A 22,711-nucleotide genomic window follows, 5' to 3' on the forward strand; every position below is an offset into this window, starting at 1 on the left:
CTTTGAAGGGGGGGTTGGGCGGATTTGGGGGGGGGAGAGGGCGAAAATGGTGTGGGATGAAGTAGGCCGAAGCCTGCGGCCTGGTCTTGTTGCCGCGGCAACGAAGCCTGCGGCACGTGTACTGCCAAGGCCTGCCTTGGTCACCATGACAACGAAGCCTGCAGCCTGTGTACTGCTAAGGCCTGTGCCTGTCGCCATGGCAATGGTCTGCGGCCTGATCCTGTTGCCATGGTAACGAAGCCTGCGGCCTGTGTACTGCCAAGGCCTACTCCTGTTGCTATGGCAATGAAGCCTGTGTCCTGTCTACTGCCAAGGCCTACTCCTGTTGCTATGGCAACGAAGCCTGCGGCCTGTGTACTGCCAAGGCCTACTCCTGTTGCTATGGCAATGAAGCCTGTGTCCTGTCTACTGCCAAGGCCTACTCCTGTTGCTATGGCAACAAAGCCTGCGGCCTGTGTACTGCCAAGGCCTGTTCCTGTTGCTACGGTAAGGAAGCCTGCGGCCTGTGTACTGCCAAGGCCTGTTCCTGTTGCTGCGGTAACAAAGCCTGCGGCCTGTCTACTGCCAAGGCCTGTTCCTGTTGCCATGGCAACAGTCTGCCGGGGCGGTGGCCTGCTCCTGTTGCTATGGTAACGAAGCCTGCGGCCTGTGTACTCCTAGGGCCTGTGGCCTGTTCCCGTCACCGTGGCAACGAAGCCTGCGGCCTGCCTACTCCCAGGGCCTGCTCCCGTTGCCACGGCAACACTGCTTGTATCACAGAAAATTCACCCAAAACCAATAAAAAAGGCCTCAGAAAAGGTTTAAAAGATCAAAAAAACCCTCAATTTTGTTTTTTTTTAATTATTCAAGGGAATTTTTAGAGGAAAAAGGGTTTGGGTAGAAAAAAAGCATTTTCTCTGTTAAAAAATTGATTTTATTGTAAAAAAAAAAAAAAAAATTAGAATTTTTGAGTGAAAAGTTGAATTCCCAAGGAAAAGAACTGGATTTATTTAAAATTTGGGTGTTAAAAGGGAAGATTGAGTTTATTGAGGAATCTGGGATTTTTTTCTGAGAAAAATAAATTATTCGGGGAGAAAATGCAAATTTTTGGTAAAATGTCTTTTTTGGGTGGTTTTTTTTGGGAGGAAAAATATCTTTAAGGGAAAAAAATTGAAACGTTGAGAAAGAAATAGGAAATTTTGGACAATTTTTCAGGGAAAAAATGATTTAAAAACCAACAAAAAAAAACCCGCCCGAAATTCACAATTAAAACAAAATTAAACGTACAAAACTCCGGGATTTCGACCCCAAAAATCGGCCCCTCCCCCACCGCGGGTAATTAAATCCTCCCTGTTAATGAGGGGGAGGAAGATGATGATGATGAAGGTGACCGTGGTCACCCAGTGGTCACTCAATGTCCGGTGGTCACTCAGTGGGTGGTCAGTGATGATGATGATGATGATGATGATGAAGATGATGGCCGTGGTCACTCCAGGGCCCGGCGGTCACTCAGCGCCCGGTGCAGGTGGCCGAAGGGTGGTCAGTGATGATGATGATGATGATGATGATGATGAAGATGATGATGATGGTCACTCCAGGGCCCGGCGGTCACTCAGTGGGTGGTCAGTGATGAAGATGATGATGATGATGATGGCCGTGGTCACTCCAGGGCCCGGTGGTCACTCAGCGCCCGGTGCAGGTGGCCGAAGGGTGGTCAGTGATGACGATGATGAAGATGATGATGAAGATGATGGTGATGGTCACTCAATGTCCGGTGGTCACTCAGTGGGTGGTCAGTAATGATGATGATGATGATGAAGATGATGGTGATGGTCACTCCAGGGCCCGGTGGTCACTCAGTGGGTGGTCAGTGATGAAGATGATGATGATGATGATGATGATGATGATGATGATGATGAAGATGATGGTGATGGTCACTCCAGGGCCTGGTGGTCACTCAGTGGGTGGTCAGTGATGATGATGATGATGATGATGATGATGATGATGATGATGAAGATGGCCGTGGTCACTCCAGGGCCCAGCGGTCACTCAGTGGGTGGTCAGTGATGACGATGATGATGATGATGATGATGATGATGATGATGAAGATGGCCGTGGTCACTCCAGGGCCCAGCGGTCACTCAGTGGGTGGTCAGTGATGACGATGATGATGATGATGATGAAGATGATGGTGATGGTCACTCCAGGGCCCGGTGGTCACTCAGTGGGTGGTCAGTGATGAAGATGATGATGAAGATGATGGTGATGGTCACTCCAGGGCCCCGTGGTCACTCAGTGGGTGGTCAGTGATGACGATGATGATGATGATGATGAAGATGATGGCCGTGGTCACTCCAGGGCCCGGTGGTCGCTCAGCGCCCGGTGCAGGTGGCCGAAGGGTGGTCAGTGATGACGATGATGAAGATGATGATGAAGATGATGGTGATGGTCACTCCAGGGCCCGGTGGTCGCTCAGCGCCCGGTGCAGGTGGCCGAAGTCCGGCCGCTCGGCCGCCTCGCGGGCCCAGCAGCTCAACATCAGCCGGTGCAGGGCCGGGGGGCAGCCGGGGGGGCAGGGCAGGTACTGCTGGAACTGGGGTTACTGGGAGGCACTGGGAGCGACTGGGAGGGACTGGGAGGGACTGGGATGGAGTGGGAGGGGACTGGGACGGACTGGGAGGAACTGGGAGGGACTGGGAGGGACTGGGAGGGACTGGGACAGGGATAACTGGGCCACATAACCCCATCCCAGTCCATCCCAGTCCATCCCAGTTCCCTCCCAGTCCATCCCAGTCCATCCCAGCCCCTACCAGTCCATCCCAGTCCCTCCCAGTCCCATCCCAGTCCCTCCCAATTCCCTCCCAGTCCCCCCCAGTTCATCCCAGTCCATCCCAGTCCCTCCCAGTCCATCCCAGTCCCTCCCAGTCCCTCCCAGTGCCCCCCCAAACCCCTCCCAGTCCCTCCCAGTCCATCCCAGTCCACTCCCAGTGTGTCCCAGTCCATTCCCAGTGACTCCTAGTGGACCAAAACCTGCTCTAAACACCTCCCAGTCCCTCCCAGTCCATCCCAGTCCATCCCAGTGTCCCTCCCAGTATTCCAAGTCCATCCCAGTCCCTCCCAGTCCCTCCCAGTTCCCTCCAAACCCCTCCCAGTCCCTCCCAGTGTTCCCAGTCCCACCTGCTGCCCGCGGTTCTGGAAGTGGTACCCGGCGTTGGCGATCACCCAGTGCTCCCAGTGCCTCCCAGTCCATCCCAGTCCCTCCCAGTCCCATCCCAGTCCCTCCCAATTCCCTCCCAGTCCATCCCAGTCCACTCCCAGTCCACTCCCAGTGTGTCCCAGTCCATTCCAAGTCACTCCTAGTGCCCCATAACGTCCTCTAAACACCTCCCAGTGCCTCCCAGTTGGTCCCAATCCCCTCCCAGTCACTCCCAGTCCCTCCCAGTTCCCTCCCAGTCCCTCCCAGTCCCTCCCAGTGCTCCCAGTCCCACCTGCTGCCCGCGGTTCTGGAAGTGGTGCCCGGCGTTGGCGATCACCTGCTCGTCGCTCAGGGCCCCGTACGGCTGCTCCCGGCAGCGCGTCAGCACCTCCCAGAGCGTCACCCCGAAGGCCCAGGCGTCGCTGGCCGGGCTGAACGTCCCCTAAAATCCCAAATTTGGGAATTTTGGGAATTTTTGGGGATTTTTTGGGAGTTTTTGGGAGCGCAGAAAGTCAAAATTTGGGGTTTTGGGAGCTCCCAGAGCGTCACCCCGAAGGCCCAGGCATTGCTGGTTGGGCTGAACGTCCCCTAAAATCCCAAATTTGGGAATTTTTGGGATTTTTTGGGAGTTTTTGGGAATTTTTGGGAATTTTGGGAATTTTTGGGAATTTTTTTAGATTTTTTGGGAGTTTTTGGGAGCGCAGAAAGTCAAAATTTGGGGTTTCGGGAGCTCCCAGAGCGTCACCCCAAAGGGCCAGGTGTTGCTGGTGGGGCTGAACATCCCCTAAAATCCCAACATTTGGGAATTTTGGGGATTTTGGGGAATTTTTGGGAATTTTTGGGGATTTTTTGGGAGTTTTTGGGAGTTCAGAAAGTCGAAATTTGGGGTTTCGGGAGCTCCCAGAGCGTCACCCCGAAGGCCCAGGCATTGCTGGTTGGGCTGAACGTCCCCTAAAATCCCAAATTTGGGAATTTTTGGGGATTTTTGGGGGATTTTTTTGGGAGTTTTCAGGAGGTTTTGGAAGCTCAGAAAGTCGAAATTTGGGTTTTTGGGTTTTCACCAAAAATCCCATTTTCCCCCCATTTTTCCCCCCTAAAAATCCCATTTTTTTACCAAAAAATCCCATTTTTCCCCCAAAATCTCAATATTTCCCATTCCCCCAAATCCATTTATTCTCCAATTTACTCCCCAATTTTTATCCCAAAAAATCCCATTTTTTAACCATTTTCCCCCCAAAAAATCCAATTTTCCCCCTAAAAATCCCATATTTTCCCCTAAAAATCCCATTTTTTCACCCAAATCCCATTTATTCCCATTCCCCCCAAATCCATTTACTCTACAATTTACTCCCCAATTTTTATCCCAAAAAATCCCATTTTCCCCCTCATTTTCCCCCCTAAAAATCCCATTTTTTCACCAAAAATCCCATTTTTTCACCAAAAAATCCCATTTTCCTCCCAAATCCCAATATTTCCCATTCCCCCCAAATCCATTTATTCCCCAATTTACTCCCCAATTTTTATCCCAAAAAATCCCATTTTTTTGCCATTTTCCCCCCCAAAAATCCCATTTTTTCGCCAAAAAATCCCATTTTTTCACCAAAAAATCCCATTTTTCCACCAAAATCTCAATATTTCCCATTCCCCCAAATCCATTTATTCCCCAATTTACTCCCCAATTTTTATCCCAAAAATTCCCATTTTCCCCCCATTTTCCCCCTTAAAAATCCCATTTTTCACCAAAAAATCCCATTTTTCCCCGTTTTCCCCCATTTTTCCCCCAAAATCTCAATATTTCCCATTCCCCCCAAATCCATTTATTCCCCAATTTACTCCCCAATTTTTATCCCAAAAAATCCCATTTTCCCCCTCATTTTCCCCCCTAAAAATCCCATTTTTTTACCTAAAAATCCCATTTTTTCACAAAAAATCCCATTTTTTCACCCAAATCCCATTTTTCCCATTCCCCCCAAATCCATTTATTCTCCAATTTACTCCCCAATTTTTATCCCAAAAAATCCCATTTTTTTGCCACTTTTCCCCCTAAAAATCCCTTTTTTTTGCCAAAAAATCCCATTTTTTCGCCCAAAAATCCCATTTTTTCACCCAAATCCCATTTTTCCCATTCCCCCCAAATCCATTTATTCCCCAATTTTTATCCCAAAAAATCCCATTTCCCCCTCATTTTCCCCCGTAAAAATCCCATTTTTTTACCAAAAAATCCCATTTTTTCACCATTTTTTTACCAAAAAATCCCATTTTTTCACCCAAAAATCCCGTTTTTTCCCGAAATCCCGTGTTCCTCACCCAGAGGATGCTCTCCCAGGCCATCCAGCGGATGGGCAGCAGCGCTCGGCCGCGCACCCGGCAGTACTCGGTGCCGTACAGGCTCCGGCTCATCCCCAAATCCCAATTTCCCCCCAAATCCCAACTTCCCCATTTTTCCCTGAAATCCCAATTTCCCCCCAAAAAAATCCCATTTTTCCACCAAAAAAATTCTTCTATTTTTCCCTTTTTTTGCATTTTTTTGCCAATTTTCCCATTCCTTTTCCCCCCAAACCATCTCCTTTCTCTCCAACTTTTTCCCATTTTTTCCCCATTTTTTCCCAATTTTCACCCAAATTTTCCCCCTTTTTCCCATTTCCCCCAAACCTATTTATTCCCCAATTTACTTTCCCAATTTTAAAACCAAAAAAAATCCAATTTTTCCCCCTAAAAATCCCATTTTTTCACAAAAAAATCCCATTTTCCTCCCAAATCCCAATATTTCCCATTCCTCCCAAATCCATTTACTCTCCAATTTACTCCCCAATTTTTATCCCAAAAAATCCCATTTTCCCCCCTAAAAATCCCATTTTTTGGCCATTTTTCCCCCTAAAAATCCCATTTTTTCACAAAAAAATCCCATTTTTTCACCCAAATCCCATTTTTCCCATTCCCCCAAATCCATTTATTCTCCAATTTACTCCCCAATTTTTATCCCAAAAAATCCCATTTTTTTTGCCACTTTTCCCCCTAAAAATCCCTTTTTCTCGCCAAAAAATCCCATTTTTTCCCCAAAAATCCCATTTTTTCACCAAAAAAATCCCATTTTCCTCCCAAAATCTCAATATTTCCCATTCTCCCAAATCCATTTATTCTCCAACTTACTCCCAATTTTTTATCCCAAAAATCCCATTTTTTTGCCATTTTTCCCCCAAAAAATCCCATTTTTTTACCAAAAAATCCCATTTTCTCACCCAAAAATACCATTTTTTCACCCAAATCCCAATATTTCCCATTCCTCCCAAATCCATTTACTCTCCAATTTACTCCCCAATTTTTATCCCAAAAAATCCATTTTTTCACCATTTTCCCCCCAAAAAATCCAATTTTCCCCCTAAAAATCCCATATTTTCCCCTAAAAATCCCATTTTTTCACCCAAATCCCATTTATTCCCATTCCCCCCAAATCCATTTACTCTCCAATTTACTCCCCAATTTTTATCCCAAAAAATCCCATTTTTTTACCAAAAAATCCCATTTTTTGGCCATTTTTCCCCCTAAAAATCCCATTTTTTCACAAAAAAATCCCATTTTTTCACCCAAATCCCAATTTTTCCCATTCCCCCCAAATCCATTTACTCTCCAATTTACTCCCCAATTTTTATCCCAAAAAATCCCATTTTTTCACCATTTTTCCCCCAAAAAATCCCATTTTTTCACCATTGTTTCACCAAAAAATCCCATTTTTTCACCCAAAAATCCCGTTTTTTCCCGAAATCCCGTGTTCCTCACCCAGAGGATGCTCTCCCAGGCCATCCAGCGGATGGGCAGCAGCGCTCGGCCGCGCACCCGGCAGTACTCGGTGCCGTACAGGCTCCGGCTCATCCCGAAATCGGCCACCTTGACGCGCAGCCCGTCGCCCACCAGGCAGTTCCGCGTCGCCAGGTCCCGGTGCACGAAGTTCCGCGCCGCCAGGAAGCGCATCCCGGCCGCGATCTGCGCCCCCAGCTGCACCAAAGTGGCCAGGCTGTGACCAAAAATATCAATTTTCAGCCGTTTCCCCCCCCAAAAAAATTTTTCCCCAAAAAAATCGCTTTTTTCCCCCCAAAAAATCCGATTTTTTTCTGCATTTTTCGGTGCTTTTTTCCCCTTAAAATTCTGATTTTTCTGAAATTTTTTGTGGTTTTTTTCCCCAAAAAATAATCTGATTTTTCTGCATTTTTAGGTGCTTTTTCCCCCAAAAAATCCGATTTTTTTACATTTTTTGTGTTTTTTTTCCAAAATATAATCTGATTTTTCTGCATTTTTTGGTGCTTTTTTTTCCCCCTAAAAATCCCATTTTTCTGCACTTTTTGGTGCTTTTTATCCCCAAAAAATCTGATTTTTCTGCTTTATTTGGTGCTTTTTTCCCCTTAAAATTCGATTTTTCTGCATTTTTTGGTGCTTTTTTCCCCTTAAAATTCGATTTTTCTGCATTTTTTGATGCTTTTTTCCCCCAAAAAATCCGATTTTTCTGCATTTTTTTGGCCCTTTGTTTCCCAAAAAAAGTCGATTTTTCTGTATTTATTTCTGCTTTTCTTCCCCTAAAAAATCTGATTTTTCTACTTTTTTTGGTGCTTTTTTCCTCCCCAAAAATCCGATTTTTTTACATTTTTTGTGCTTTTTTTCCAAAAAATTGCGATTTTTCTACATTTTTCGGTGCTTTTTTCCCCAAAAATAATCCGATTTTTCTGCATTTTTCGGTGCTTTTTTCCCCTTAAAATTCCGATTTTTCTGCATTTTTTGGTGCTTTTTCCCCTAAAAATCTGACTTTTTTACATTTATTTCTGCTTTTTTCCACCCTAAAAATCTGATTTTTTTGCATTTATTTGTGCTTTTTTCCCCCCTAAAAATCTGATTTTTTTGCATTTATTTGGTGCTTTTTTCCCCCTTAAAAATCCGATTTTTCTGCATTTATTTCTGATTTTTTTACCCAAAATCATCATTTTTCCAAAAATAACATTTTTTTCCTACACTAAATCCTGTTTTCCCCCCCCAAAAAATTTTCTTTTAAATTCCGATTTTTCCACAATTATTTCTTGATATTTTTGTACAAAAAATTTCAATTTTCCCCCCCAAAAAATTCCAATTTTTTTGCAATTTTTGGTGCTTTTTTCCCCTAAAAAATCCATTTTTTCTGCATCCGGAGTGGGCGTGGCTTAGGTGGGTGTGTCATACATGGGCGTGGCCTCTTGAGTGGTGATGTAATTAGGAAGGCGGGACTTCTCTTAAAGGGCCAGAGCCCCAGAAATGGAAACTAAACCCAATTCGAAATGGGCGTGGCTTAAATGGGTGTGGCTGTACCAGGTATGGGCGTGGTCTTTTGAGTGATGGGCGTGGCTTCATTATGGAGGGGGTTTCTCTTAAAGGGCCAGAACCCCAAAAATTACAACAAAACCCGACTCGGAGTGGGCGTGGCTGTAGCGGGCGTGGCCCGGCCAGGTGTGGGGGGATGTGGGCGTGTCCCACCTGAGGGCGTGGCCCCGGGCCCCGCCCAGGAACTGGTGCAGGTCTCCGTGCTCCATGTACTCGGTGACGATGCACAGGGGGCCGGGCCCCCCGCACACGCCCAGCAGCCGCACGATGTTGGGGTCCCGCAGCCGCCACAGCGCCCGCGCCTCCTGCAGGAAATCCCGCCTGGGCGTGGCCAGGTGAGGTCAGCGCACCTGGGCACACCTGGGCACACCTGGGTAATGCCCTGGGTACACCTGGGTACACCTGAGTAACACCTGGGCACACCTGGGCACACCTGGGGACACCTGTTGGGGTCCCGCAGCCGCCCCAGCGCCCGCGCCTCCTGCAGGAAATCCCGCCTGGGCGTGGCCAGGTGAGGTCAGCGCACCTGGGCACACCTGGGCACACCTGGGTAATGCCCTTGGCACAACTGGGCACACCTGGGGACACCTGGGCACACCAGGGTAATGCCCAGGGCACACCTGAGTATTCCTGAGTAACACCTGGGCACACCTGGGCACATCTGGGTCCCCCTTGGCCACCCTCCAGTATCCTTCTAAACCAGTGCTCCCAGTCCCCCCCAGTCCATCCCAGTCCATCCCAGTCCATCCCAGTCCCTCCCAGTCCCTCCCAGTCCATCCCAGTCCCTCCCAGTCCCTCCCGGTCCATCCCAAACCCCTCCCAGTCCCCTCCCAGTCCCTCCCAGTCCATCCCAGTCCATCCCAAACCCCTCCCAGTCCATCCCAGTCCATCCGAGTCCATCCCAGTCCATCCCAGTCCATCCCAGTCCCTCCCAGTCCCTCCCAGTTCCCTCCCAGTCCCTCCCAGTTCCCTCCCAGTCCCTCCCAGTCCCTCCCAGTCCCTCCCAGTTCCCTCCCAGTCCATCCCAGTCCCTCCCAGTCCCCCCCAGTCCCTCCCGGTCCATCCCAAACCCCTCCCAGTCCCTCCCAGTCCCTCCCAGTCCATCCCAGTCCCTCCCAGTCCCCCCCAGTCCCTCCCGGTCCATCCCAAACCCCTCCCAGTCCCTCCCAGTCCCTCCCAGTCCATCCCCGTCTCTCCCAGTTCCCTCCCAGTCCATTCCCAGTCCATCCCAGTCCCCTCCCAGTCCCTCCCAGTCCCTCCCAGTCCCTCCCAGTCCATCCCAGTCCCTCCCAGTTTCCCTACCGCGCGTTCTTGGCGGCGTCCGGCCGCAGCACCTTGACCGCCACCAGCAGGGGGCGCTCTGCGACCGGAGGGGCGGGGCTTGAGCTGGGGGGCGGGGCCAGGCCCAGGGTGTGGGGGGCGATGACCTCACAAAGCAGGACCTGGGGGCGGGGCCAAATGAAATGGGGCGTGGTCAAATGCAAGAGGGTGTGGCCAGCAGGAAAGGGGTGGGTCTGCAGAAATGGGGCGGGGCTTACATGTGGGTGGGGTTAAAGCTCAGGTGGGTGGGGCCAAACCCATGTCTGAGGGAGGGGCCTCAATGGGGTGGGTGGGGCTAAATTCAAGGGGGTGGAGCATGAATAAAGGGTGGTACCAATAAGGGGTGGGGCTAACCCATAGTGGGTGTGGCCTTGATAAGGGGTGGGGCTAAACCATTCAGGGGTGTGGCAAATAATTCAGGGGCGGGGTTAAAGCCTTTCTGGGGTGGGGCTAAGCCATTATGGGTGTGGCCTCATGAGGGTGTGGCTTGATGTCAGGGGCGTGGCTTACCTCTCCAAACTGCCCCTCCCCCAACTTCTCCCGGAAGCGGAGGCGGTCCCGAGGGAAAGTTGGGAGGGCGGGGCCATGGGCGGGGCTGTGGGCGGGGCCAGCAAGGGCATAGGCGGAGCCTCCAGTGACGTCAGCCTCGGCGTAAGCCCCCGCCCCAGCCTCGGCCTCACCTGTGCAGGTGGGAGTGGCACAGGTGAGGTCATGGTGGGTGTGGCTAAAGAGGGTGTGGCCCTCCCCAAGCCCCGCCCTTACCGTCGGTGTTGATTGGCTTGGCTGTGTTGGGCGGGGCCAGGGCAAGGCCTCCTATTGGCCGGGCGTAGGTGGCGAGGAGCAGCCGATAGGCCGGGTTGGCTGGGGGGTGGGGCGTGGTCAGAGATGGGCGTGGTCAGGGGATTTTTGGGGCCATTTTGAGCCTTTTCCTCATTTCTGGACCCATTTTTGGGGGGATATTCCAGGAAACAAAAAAAAGGGGGGGAAATCCTCCCTCCCTCTTTTCCCCCTCCCTTTCCCCCCTTTTTTTCCCCATTTTCCCCCATTTTTAGCACTTTTCCCACTCTTTTTCCCTCATTTTCCCCTCCTTTTTTTCTCCCTCTCTTTCCTCCCCTTTTTCCCTTCTCCCCCCATTTTTCCCCCCTATTTTTTCCCATTTTTACCCTTTTTTAGCTCTTTTCCCCTCATTTTTCCGCCCTCTTTTTCCTCCCCTTTTCCCCCCATTTCCCCCCCCATTTTTTCCCCCCATTTTTTCCCATTTTTACCCTTTTCCCCCTCTTTTTCCCTCATTTTCCCCTCCTTTTTTCCTCCCTCTTTTTCCTCCCCTTTTTCCCTTTTTTCCCCATTTTTTCCCATTTTTACCCTTTTTTAGCTCTTTTTCCCTCATTTTCCCCTCCTTTTTTCCTCCCTCTCTTTCCTCCCTTTTTTCACTTCTCCCCCCATTTCCCCCCCATTTTTTTCCCATTTTTACCCTTTTCGCCCTCTTTTTCCCTCATTTTCCCCTCCTTTTTTCCTCCCTCTTTTTCCTCCCCTTTTTCCCCCATTTCCCCCCCATTTTTTCCCATTTTTACCCTTTTTTCCCTCTTTTCCCTCATTTTTCCCTCCTTTTTTCCTCCCTCTTTTTCCTCCCTTTTTCCCCCCATTTCCCCCCCATTTTTTCCCATTTTTACCCATTTTTACCCATTTTTAGCTCTTTTCCCCTCATTTTTTCCCTCCTTTTTTTCTGCCTCTTTTTCCTCCTCTTTTTCCCTTTTTCCCCATTTTTTCCCCATTTTTACCCTTTTTTAGCTCTTTTTCCCTCATTTTTCCCTCCTTTTTCCTCCCTCTTTTTCCTCCCCTTTTTCCCTTTTCCCCCCATTTTTTCCCCTTTTCCCTCATTTTTTTCCCCATTTTTCCCCCCTTTTCCCCCTCCCCTCTCTCACCAGCCCCGGGGGGCACCGGGGGCACTCGGGGCCGTCCCCGGGTGGGTTCCTGGTACTCCCCGGTTCCGGTTCCGGTTCCGGTTCCGGTTCCAATCCCAGGCCCAATTCCGGTTCCGGTTCCGGTTCCGGTTCCGATCCGTTCGTAGCGGGGTCCCCCCCGCGCCCCTCCCCCCCCCGTGGCGTTGTTGATGACCACGGTGTCCCCCGAGAGCTGCACCCGCAGCGCCGCCTCCGCCCCGCGGCCCTGAGAACCAGTACGAACCAGTAAAAACCAGTCAGAACCAGTACAAACCAGTAAAAACCAGTTAGAACCGGTTCAGACCAGTTAGAACCAGCTCAGACCAGTTAGAACCAGTTCCACCCCCCCAGTTCAGACCACGGTGTCCCCCGAGAGCTGCACTCGCAGTGCCAGCTCCCCCCTGCGGCCTTGAGAACCAGTACAAACCAGTAAAAAACAGTTAGAACCAGTTAGGACCAGTTAGAACCGGTTCAGACCAGTTAGAACCAGCTCAGACCAGTTAGAACCAGTTCAACCCCCCAGTTCAGACCACGGTATCCCCCAAGAGCTGCACCCGCAGCGCTGCCTCCGACCCGCGGCCTTGAGAACCAGTTAGAACCAGTTAGAACCAATTGGAACCAGTAAAAACCAGTTAGGAGCAATTAGAACCAGTTCAGACCAGTTAGAACCAGTTCCACCCCCCAGTTCCCCTGAGAGCTGAACCCGCAGCGCTGCCTCCGCCCCGCGGCCCTGAGAACCAGTACAAACCAGTAAAAACCAGTTAGAACCAGTACAAACCAGTAAAAACCAGTAAAAACCAGTAAAAACCAGTAAAAACCAGTAAAAACCAGTTCAGGCAGCTCAGAACCGGTTCAGCCCCAGTTAAAACTGGTTCAGACCATTAAAACCAGTAAGAACCAGTTCAGCCTCAGTTAGAACCAACTCAGACCAGTAAAAACCAGTTAGAACCGGTTCAGCCTCAGTTAGAACTGGTTCCAAGCAGCTAGAGCTGATTCAGACCAATTAGAACCAGCTCAGACCAGTAAAAACCAGTTCAGCCCCTCCCAATCCCCTCCCAGTCCCTCCCAGTCCCTCCCATTTTGGTCTCAGTCCCTCCCAGTTTGATCCCAGACCCTCCCAGTCCATCCCAGTACCTCCCAGTCCATCCCAGTACCTCCCAGTCCCTCCCAGTTTGATCCCAGTCCATCCCAGTCCATCCCAGTCCCTCCCAGTTTGATCCCAGTCCATCCCAGTCCCCCCCAAGGCCCTCCCAGTCCCTCCCAAACCCCTCCCAGTCCCCCCCAGTTCCATCCCAGTCCCTCCCAGTTTGATCCCAGTCCCCCCCAAACCCCTCCCAGTCCCTCCCAGTCCCTCCCAGTGACCTTGCCCAGCGGCCCGCTCGCTCCGCGGCGCCGCCGCAGGATGAGGATGATGATGGCGAGCAGGAGGAGGATGATGGCGCCCAGGCAGCCCAGCAGGGCTGGCGACTGCCCCGCCCCGCCCTGGGCCACCGGCGGGACCAGTCCGGCCTCCCCGGGGGCTGCTGGGAAGGGCAGGGAGGTGTCGTGGCCACGCCCACCCCAGAGAAGCCACGCCCATTTAATTGCCACCCCTTTGAACCCCACGCAATTAAGCCCCACCCATTCAACCCTCCATTAAGCCACACCCCATTAAGCCACACCCCATTAAGCCCCACCCATTTAACCCTCCATTAAGCCCCACCCCATTAAGCCCCACCCAATTAAGCCCCACCCATTCAACCCTCCATTAAGCCACACCACATCAAGCCACACCCAATTAAGCCCCACCCATTTAACCCTCAATTCCGGCACACCCCATTAAGCCACACCCAATTAAGCCCCACCCATTCAACCCTTCATTAAGCCACACCCCATTAAGCCACACCCCATTAAGCCCCACCCATTTAACCCTCCATTAAGCCACACCCCATTAAGCCCCACCCCATTAAGCCCACCCATTTAACCCTCCATTAAACCACACCCCATTAAGCCCCACCCAATTAAGCCCCACCCATTTAACCCTCCATTAAGCCCCACCCCATTAAGCCCCACCCAATTAAGCCCCACCCATTTAACCCTCCATTAAGCCCCACCCCATTAAGCCCCACCCCACTGACCACTCCCACTCAATCGCCTCCCAGTTAAACCACGCCCAGTTATGCCCCACCCACTAAATCCCCTCCGATTTAAACCCCGCCCATTTAAGCCCCTCCCTTAGAAGCCCCACCCACTCAATCCCCTTTCTCAATTAAGCCCCACCCACTTAATCTCCCATATCAAGCCCCTCCCAGTTAAGCCCCTCCCACTCAATCCCCTCCTGTTTAAACCACACCCATCTAAGCCCCGCCTACCTGAGCCAGTGACATTGCTGGCCCCGCCCCCATAGTGGGCGTTTTCCAAGATGGCGGTGGAGGGGTCGGGGGTCGGGGGCCACCCACTGGCACCCATGGGTTCATCCAGCACCTCTGGGGGCGGGGACAGTCACTGATGACGTCATCGACGGTCAATGACGTCATCGACAATAACATAACGAACAATCGACGGCGTTAGCGCTGAATCAGTGGTGTCATTGGTTGGTGATGACCTCATCAACCAATGATGTCATCACCCAACCAATGATGTCATCACCCAACTGTTGGCCCCAACACCCAATGGATGACCCCAACACCCAACCATTGACCCCAACACGCAACCAATGACCCCAACACCCAACCATTGACCCCAACACCCAATGGATGACCCCAACACTCAATTGTTGACCCGAACACCCAACCAATGACCCCAACACCCAATGGATGACCCCAACACCCAATGGATGACCCCATCACCCAACCATTGACCCCAACACCCAACCATTGACACCAACACCCAATGGATGACCCCAACACCCAATGGATGACCCCAACACTCAATGGATGACCCCAACACCCAACCAAAGACCCCAACACCCAACCATTGACTCCAACACCCAACCAAAGACCCCACCATCCAACCATTGACCCCAACACGCAACTGTTGACCCTACCACCCAACCATTGACCCCAATACCCAATGGATGACCCCAACACCCAACCATTGACCCCATCTCCCAATCAATGACCCCAACACCCAACCAAAGACCCCAACACCCAATGGATGACCCCAACACCCAACCATTGACCTCAACACCCAACCATTGACCCCAACACCCAACTGTTGACCCAACACCCAACCATTGACCCCAACACCCAATGGATTACCCCAACACCCAATGGATGACCCCAACACCCAGCCCTTGACCCCAACACCCAATGGATGACCCCAACACCCAACCAATGACCCCAACACCCAACCAATGACCCCAACACCCAACCAATGACCCCAACACCCAATGGATGACCCCAACACCCAACCATTGACCTCAACACCCAACCATTGAACCCAACACCCAACCAATGACCCCAACACCCAACCATTGACCTCAACACCCAATGGATGACCCCACCACCCAACCATTGACCCCAACACCCAACCTGAGACGAAGGACACCTCGCTGAAGAGCATCCACTCCGCTCCAAAGAAGAAGCGGCACTGGATGAAGCGGGCGTGGCGCCCGCCCAAGGGGACGGTGACCGAGCGGGCGCTGGGGTCCTTGGTGGCCCCGGCCAGGCTGTGGGTGGCCACCATGGGCTCCCAGGCCGTGGCCAAGATCTTCTTGAAGCGGCACTCGACCGCCCGGAAGATTCCGACGCCGCGCGTGTGGAGGTTGTTGCAGTGGACCTGGTGGGGGGGGGGAGAGGGTGACAACAACGTCCCATGATGCCCTGGGGCAAGGTGACCAATCCAGTGGTCACCAGTCCGTCTGTCCGTCCATCCGCGGCTGAGCAATCCCACAATTCCCGGCGGCCCACGTCTCCCAGCATGCCCCGGGGCACCTGCATGGCGTGGAAGGTGCGGAGCTCCTGGAACTCGAACTCCAGCTCCAGGTGGGGGTGGGGCCCGGGTGGGCGTGGCCACCCCACGTAGTCGTAGCCCGGCCACAGGCGGCGCTCGTGGGTCCTCAGGAAGTCGTCGAGGCCCAGGACCCCGTCCGAGAGCTGGCCCAGCCCCCCGAAGTGCAACCTGGGCAGGTGGGACACGCCTGGATATGGGGATTGTCCCATCCCACCCACCTGGAGATCCATCAGTGACACCTGGAGATCCCCCAGTGACACCTGGGCAGGTGGGACACACCTGGGTATTGGGATTGTCCTGTCCCACCCACCTGGAGATCCTCCAGTGACACCTGGAGATCCCCCAGTGACACCTGGGCAGGTGGGACACACCTGGGTATTGGGATTGTCCTGTCCCACCCACCTGGAGATCCTCCAGTGACACCTGGAGATCCCCCAGTGACACCTGGGCAGGTGGGACACACCTGGATATGGGGATTGTCCCATCCCACCCACCTGGAGATCCATCAGTGACACCTGGGCAGGTGGGACACACCTGGGTATGGGGATTGTCCCATCCCACCCACCTGGAGATCCCCCAGTGACACCTGGGCAGGTGGGACACACCTAGATATGGGGATTGTCCCGTCCCACCCACCTGGAGATCCCCCAGTGACACCTGGAGATCCTCCAGTGACACCTGGGCAGGTGGGACACATGTGGATATGGGGATTGTCCCATCCCACCCACCTGGAGATCCCCCAGTGACACCTGGAGATCCCCCAGTGACACCTGGGCAGGTGGGACACACCTGGATATGGGGATTGTCCCATCCCACCCACCTGGGGACTCCCACAGGACAACCTGGGACAGCTTGGGGACACCTGAGGATGGTTTGGTGGCACCTGGGGACACCTGGGGACACTTTGAGGACCACTGGCAACATCTGGAAAGCTCCTGGGACAGTTGGGGGACACCTGGGCAGGTGTTGGATCCAGGACATTTGGGAATTCTTGGGGTGGGTGGCCCTTGAGGATACCTGGGGACACCTGGGGACACCTGGGGACACCTGGGGACACTCACGGGCCGGCGCTGAAGCCGTCGTAGGTGGAGTCGTTGAGGACGATGGGGACGGGGTCCAGGGCCATGACGTGTCCCCGCGGCGCCGTGTAGGACAAAAGTCCGGCTGGGGACAGGGACGGGGACGTGTCACCGTGGGGTCACCGTGGGGTCACCACGAGGTCACCACGGGGTCACCAGGAGGTTAACGGGGGGGATGTGGCCATGGAGGGCCACCACACCGTTGGGGACACCCAAGAGGTGGCGCTGGGTGGGATTGGGGGGGTGGGGCGGGCATGATGATGTCATGAGCCAGTGGATGATGTCATCAACCAGCCGTTGACTCCATGATCCGACCGTTGACCCCGTGACCCAACTGTTGACCTCATGACCCAACCATTGACCCCAACACCCAACCATTGACCCCAACACCCAACCAATGACCCCAACACCCAACCATTGACACCAACACCCAATGGATGACCCCAACACCCAATGGATGACCCCAACACCCAACCATTGACCCCAACACCCAACCAATGACCCCAACACCCAACCATTGACCCCAACACCCAACCAATGACCCCAACACCCAATGGATGACCCCAACACCCAATGGATGACCCCAACACCCAACCATTGACCCCAACACCCAACCAAAGACCCCAACACCCAACCATTGACCCCAACACCCAACCATTGACCCCAACACCCAACCATTGACCCCAACACCCAATCAATGACCCCACCACCCAATGGATGACCCCAACACCCAATGGATGACCCCACCACCCAATGGATGACCCCACCACCCAATGGATGACACCAACACCCAATGGATGACCCCAACACCCAACCATTGACCCCAACACCCAATCAATGACCCCAACACACAATGGATGACCCCAACACCCAATGGATGACCCCAACACCCAACCATTGACCCCAACACCCAACCATTGACCCCATCACCCAATGGATGACCCCACCACCCAATGGATGACCCCACCACCCAACCCTTGACCCCATAATGACAAAACCCCAACCCAGGTGCCCCAGGGCCACCACCAAGGGCTGTTGGGTGAAGGACACAACCATGGGTGACCACCACCCCTTAAGGGCCACCAGTGGGGTGGCACAGGGGTGACCGGGAGGTGACACGGAGGTGGCACGGAGGTGGCGCTCACCCTCCCAGGGACAGCCGTAGAGCTCGAGGCGCAGGCAGACGCTCATGGCTCGCGGCGCCCGCGGGTACACCCGGAGCGCCCGGGCCACCGGTGCGGGGGACAGGTCCTTCAGCACCACCCCCTCGGGGTCCTCGTTGCCACCGATCACCTGAGGTGACACCGACGGCGGCCGGTGGCACCCGAGGGTGGCGTCAGCCAAGGGGACAGCGGGAATTTCTCGGGATCTGTCACAGGCTGAAGTCCCCGGGGCGTCCCCAAGGTCCACGATGGACTCGGCTCAACAATGTCCCCCAAGGTCCCCTCGATGTCCCCAAGGTCACCTCAGTGTCCCCAGATCCCCTCAATGTCCCCAAGGTCACCTCAATGTCCCCGGATCCCCTCAATGTCCCCAAGATCCCCCCAATGTCCCCAAACCCCCCAATCCTCCCAATGTCCCCAATGTCCCCAAATCCCCTTGACACCCCCAATGTCCCCTAATGTCCCCAATGTCCCCAATCCCCTCAATGTCCCCAATGTACTCAACACCCCCAATGTCCCCAAATCCCCTTGACGGCCCCAATGTCCCCAAATCCCCCCAGTGTCCCCAGTGTCCCCAAATCCCCCCAGGGTTCCCAATGTCCCCAAATCCCCTTGATGCCCCCAATGTCCCCAATGTACCCAATGTCCTCAATGTCCCCAAATCCCCCCAGTGTCCCCAATGTCCCCAATGTCCCCAACATCCCCAAATCCCCTTGATGTCCCCAATGTCCCCAATGTCCCCAGTGTCCCCAATCCCCTCAATGCCCCCAATGTCCCCAATGTCCCCAATCCCCTCAATGTCCCCAATGTCCTCAACACCCCCAATGTCCCCAATGTCCCCAATGTCCCCAAATCCCCCCAATGTCCCCAATGCCCCCAACGTCCCCAAATCCCCTTGACGCCTTCAACATCCCCAACGTCCCCAATCCCCCCAATGTCCCCAACGCCCCCAACATCCCCAAGCCCCCTCAACCCCCCCAATGTCCCCAAGGTCCCCAACGCCCCCAATGTCCCCAATGTCCCCAACGCCCCCAACGTCCCCCAACCCCCTCGACGCCCCCGATGTCCCCAACCCCGCCATGATGTCCCCAGGGCCACCTCGGCTCCCCAGCGGTCCCTCCAGCGCAGCCAGCGGCGCCGGTCGCGGCTGTAGCGCAGCCGGTACTGCCGGGCGAACTCGCGGCCGTGTCCCCCCGCGTGGCGTCCCTGTGTCCCCACCAGTGTCACCAGGTGCAGCCGGCCCAGGTCCACCTCCAGGAACTCCTGCTCGGCCGGGAACACCGGCCCCGCCGGACACCAGGCGCCGTCCCCGTCGCTGCGGCCCAGCCTGGGGACATTTGGGGACATTCGGGGACATTTGGGGACATTTGGGGACATGGGGACACTTGGGAATGGGGGGACATCCAGGGGATTTGGGGTCACCCAGGGGACCTGATGGACACCAGGTGACATCCCCATCACTATGGCCCAGCCTGGGGACACCCAGGGACATTTGGGGACATTTGGGGACATTTGGGGACATGGGGACACTTGGGAATGGGGGGACATTTGGGGGATTTGGGGACATTTGGGGACATTTGGGGACACTTTGGGGACATGGGGACACTTGGGAATGGGGGGACATTTGGGGGTTTGGGGATACCCAGGGGACCTGATGGACACCAGGTGACATCCCTGTCACTATGGCCCAGCCTGGGGACATTTGGGGACATTTGGGGACGTTTGGGGACATTTGGGGACATGAGGACACTTGGGAATGGAGGGACATTTGGGAGTTTGGGGACACCCAGGGGACCTGATGGACACCAGGTGACATCCCTGTCACTATGGCCCAGCCTGGGGACAGCCAGGGACATTTGGGGACACTTGGGGATGTTCATACTTGTCTATACCGGTCTATACTGGTCCATACTGGTTTATACTGGTGCGTACCTGTCTATACTGGTCCATACCAGTCCATACTGATTTACACTGGTCCGTACTGGTTTATACTGGTCTGTACTGGTCCATACTGGTTTATACTGGCTTGTACTGGTCCATACTGGTTTATACTGGTTTATACTGGTCTGTACTGGTCCATACTGGTTTATACCGGTCTATACTGGTTTATACTGGCCCATACCGGCCCATACTGGTCCATACTGGTCCATACTGGTTTATACCAGTCTATACTGGTTTATATTGGCCCATACCGGTCCATACTGGTTTATACCAGTCTCTACTGGTTTATACTCCCCGTACCGGCCCGTACCGGTCCATACTGATCTATACTGGTTTATACTGGTCCATACTGGTTTATACCAGTCTCTACTGGTTTATATTCCCCATACCAGCCTGTACCAGTCCGTACTGGTCCATACTGGTTTATACTGGTCCATACTGGTTTATACCAGTCTCTACTGGTTTATACTCCCCATGCCGGCCCGTATCGGTCCGTACTGGTCCATACTGGTTTATACTGGTCTATACTGGTTTATACTGGTCCATACTGGTTTATACTGGTCTATACTGGTTTATACCCCCCATACCGGCCCGTACCAGTCCGTACTGGTCCATACTGGTTTATACTGGTCCGTACTGGTTTATACTGGTGCGTACCGGCCGTGGCGCGCGGCGGTGGAGTCGGACCAGGCGCTGGAGGCCGAGAGGCGAAAGTCGGGGATGGTCCCGTCCTCCATGCCCAGAGCGAAGCGACAGCGGCCTGGGGACACCGAGGGGACAGTGGGGACAGGGAGGGGACACCGAGGGACAGTGGGGACAGTGGGGACAGTGGGGACAGGGAGGGACAGTGGGGACAGTGGGGACACTGAGGGGACAGTGGGGACAGGGAGGGACAGTGGGGACAGTGGGGACAGGGAGGGGACAGTGAGGACAGAGAGGGGACAGTGGGGACATTGGGGACACTGAGGGACAGTCGGGACATTGGGGACATTGGGGACATTGGGGACACTGAGGGACATTGGGGACATTGGGGACATTGGGGACAGGGAGGAGACAGAGGGGACACTGAGGGACAGTGGGGACAGAGAGGGGACAGTGGGGACATTGGGGACAATGGGGACACTGAGGGACAGTCGGGACATTGGGGACAGGGAGGGACAGTGGGGACACCAAGGGGACAGTGGGGACATTGGGGACATTGGGGACATTGGGGACAGGGAGGAGACAGAGGGGACACTGAGGGACAGTGGGGACAGAGAGGGGACAGTGGGGACATTGGGGACAATGGGGACACTGAGGGACAGTCGGGACATTGGGGACAGTGGGGACAATGGGGACACTGAGGGGACAGTGGGGACACTGAGGGACAGTGGGGACAGTGGGGACAGTGGGGACACTGAGGGGACAGTGGGGACACTGAGGGACAGTGGGGACAGTGGGGACAGTGGGGACAGAGAGGGGACACTGAGGGGACAGTGGGGACAGAGAGGGGACAGTGGGGACAGTGGGGACAGTGGGGACAGTGGGGACAGAGAGGGGACAGGGAGGGGACAGTGGGGACACCAAGGGGACAGTGGGGACATCAGGGACATTGGGAACATCAAGGGGATTTGGGGACATTGGGGGTTTGGGGACATTGGGGACATTGGGGACATTGGGGGGTTGGGGACATCAAGGGGATTGGGGACATTGGGGACATCAGAGGGACTGGGGACATCAAGGGGATTGGGGACAGTGGAGACATTGGGGGGTTGGGGACATTGGGGACATTGGGGACATCAGGGACAGAGAAGGGACATAGGGGGGACTGGGGACGTTTGGGGACATTTCGGGACATTGGGGGCATTGGGGGCATTGGGGACATTTGGGGGCATTGCGGACATTTGGGGACTTTGGGGGCATTGGGGACATTTGGGGACACCGAGGACACTCACCCAGGTCCAGCGCTCTCCCCTCTGTCCCCCGCGGGGTCCCCTCGGCCACCCCGGCCAGCAGCAGGAGGGGGAGGGGCAGCGGCAGCACCCTCATGGCCCCGCCCCCAGCCCGGGGATACTGGGAGCACTGGGAGGGACTGGGAGAGAACTGGGAATGAACTGGGAGAGAACTGGGATGGACTGGGAGGGACTGGGATGGACTGGGAGGGACTGGGATGGACTGGGAGGGACTGGGATGGACTGGGAGGGACTGGGATGGACTGGGAGGGACTGGGATGGACTGGGAGGGACTGGGATGGACTGGGATGGACTGGGATGGACTGGGAGGGACTGGGATGAACTGGGATGGACTGGGAGGGACTGGGAGGGGACTGGGAGGGACTGGGAGGGACTGGGATGAACTGGGGGGGACTGGGAGGGACTGGGAGGGACTGGGATGGACTGGGAGGGACTGGGAGGGACTGGGAGGGGACTGGGAGGGACTGGGAGGGATTGGGATGGGACTGGGAGGGACTGGGAGGGACTGGGAGGGACTGGGAGGGACTGGGAGGGGACTGGGATGGACTGGGAGGGGACTGGGAGGGACTGGGAGGGACTGGGATGAACTGGGATGGGACTGGGAGGGACTGGGATGGACTGGGAGGGACTGGGAGGGACTGGGAGGGACTGGGAGGGACTGGGATGGACTGGGAGGGACTGGGATGGACTGGGGGGGACTGGGAGGGACTGGGATGGACTGGGATGGGACTGGGAGGGACTGGGAGGGACTGGGATGGACTGGGAGGGACTGGGATGGACTGGGAGGGACTGGGAGGGACTGGGAGGGACTGGGAGGGACTGGGATGAACTGGGATGGACTGGGAGGGGACTGGGAGGGACTGGGAGG

General features: G+C 54.5%; 1 protein-coding gene across 1 annotated transcript; it reads right to left on the reverse strand.

Annotated features, from left to right (window-relative positions):
* Window positions 1-943: 943 nt before the first annotated feature.
* DDR1 (discoidin domain receptor tyrosine kinase 1) lies at window positions 944-22,206 on the reverse strand. The gene is made up of 17 exons (XM_059837348.1): window positions 21,826-22,206; window positions 20,549-20,651; window positions 19,049-19,277; window positions 17,933-18,080; window positions 16,770-16,872; window positions 15,690-15,876; window positions 15,288-15,534; window positions 14,127-14,240; window positions 13,164-13,295; window positions 11,758-12,033; window positions 10,598-10,696; window positions 10,346-10,515; window positions 9,818-9,957; window positions 8,669-8,836; window positions 6,953-7,187; window positions 3,468-3,617; window positions 944-2,566 (listed from the first exon to the last, which is right to left on the reverse strand). Exons 1-17 carry the CDS (start codon window positions 21,917-21,919, stop codon window positions 2,429-2,431), a joined length of 2,733 nt encoding a protein of 910 aa, XP_059693331.1. The 5' UTR covers window positions 21,920-22,206; the 3' UTR covers window positions 944-2,428.
* Between the last annotated feature and the right edge of the window lie 505 nt (window positions 22,207-22,711).

This window comes from Haemorhous mexicanus (genome assembly GCF_027477595.1).
Source record: "Haemorhous mexicanus isolate bHaeMex1 chromosome 32 unlocalized genomic scaffold, bHaeMex1.pri SUPER_32_unloc_2, whole genome shotgun sequence".
NCBI classification, from domain to species: Eukaryota; Metazoa; Chordata; class Aves; order Passeriformes; family Fringillidae; genus Haemorhous; species Haemorhous mexicanus.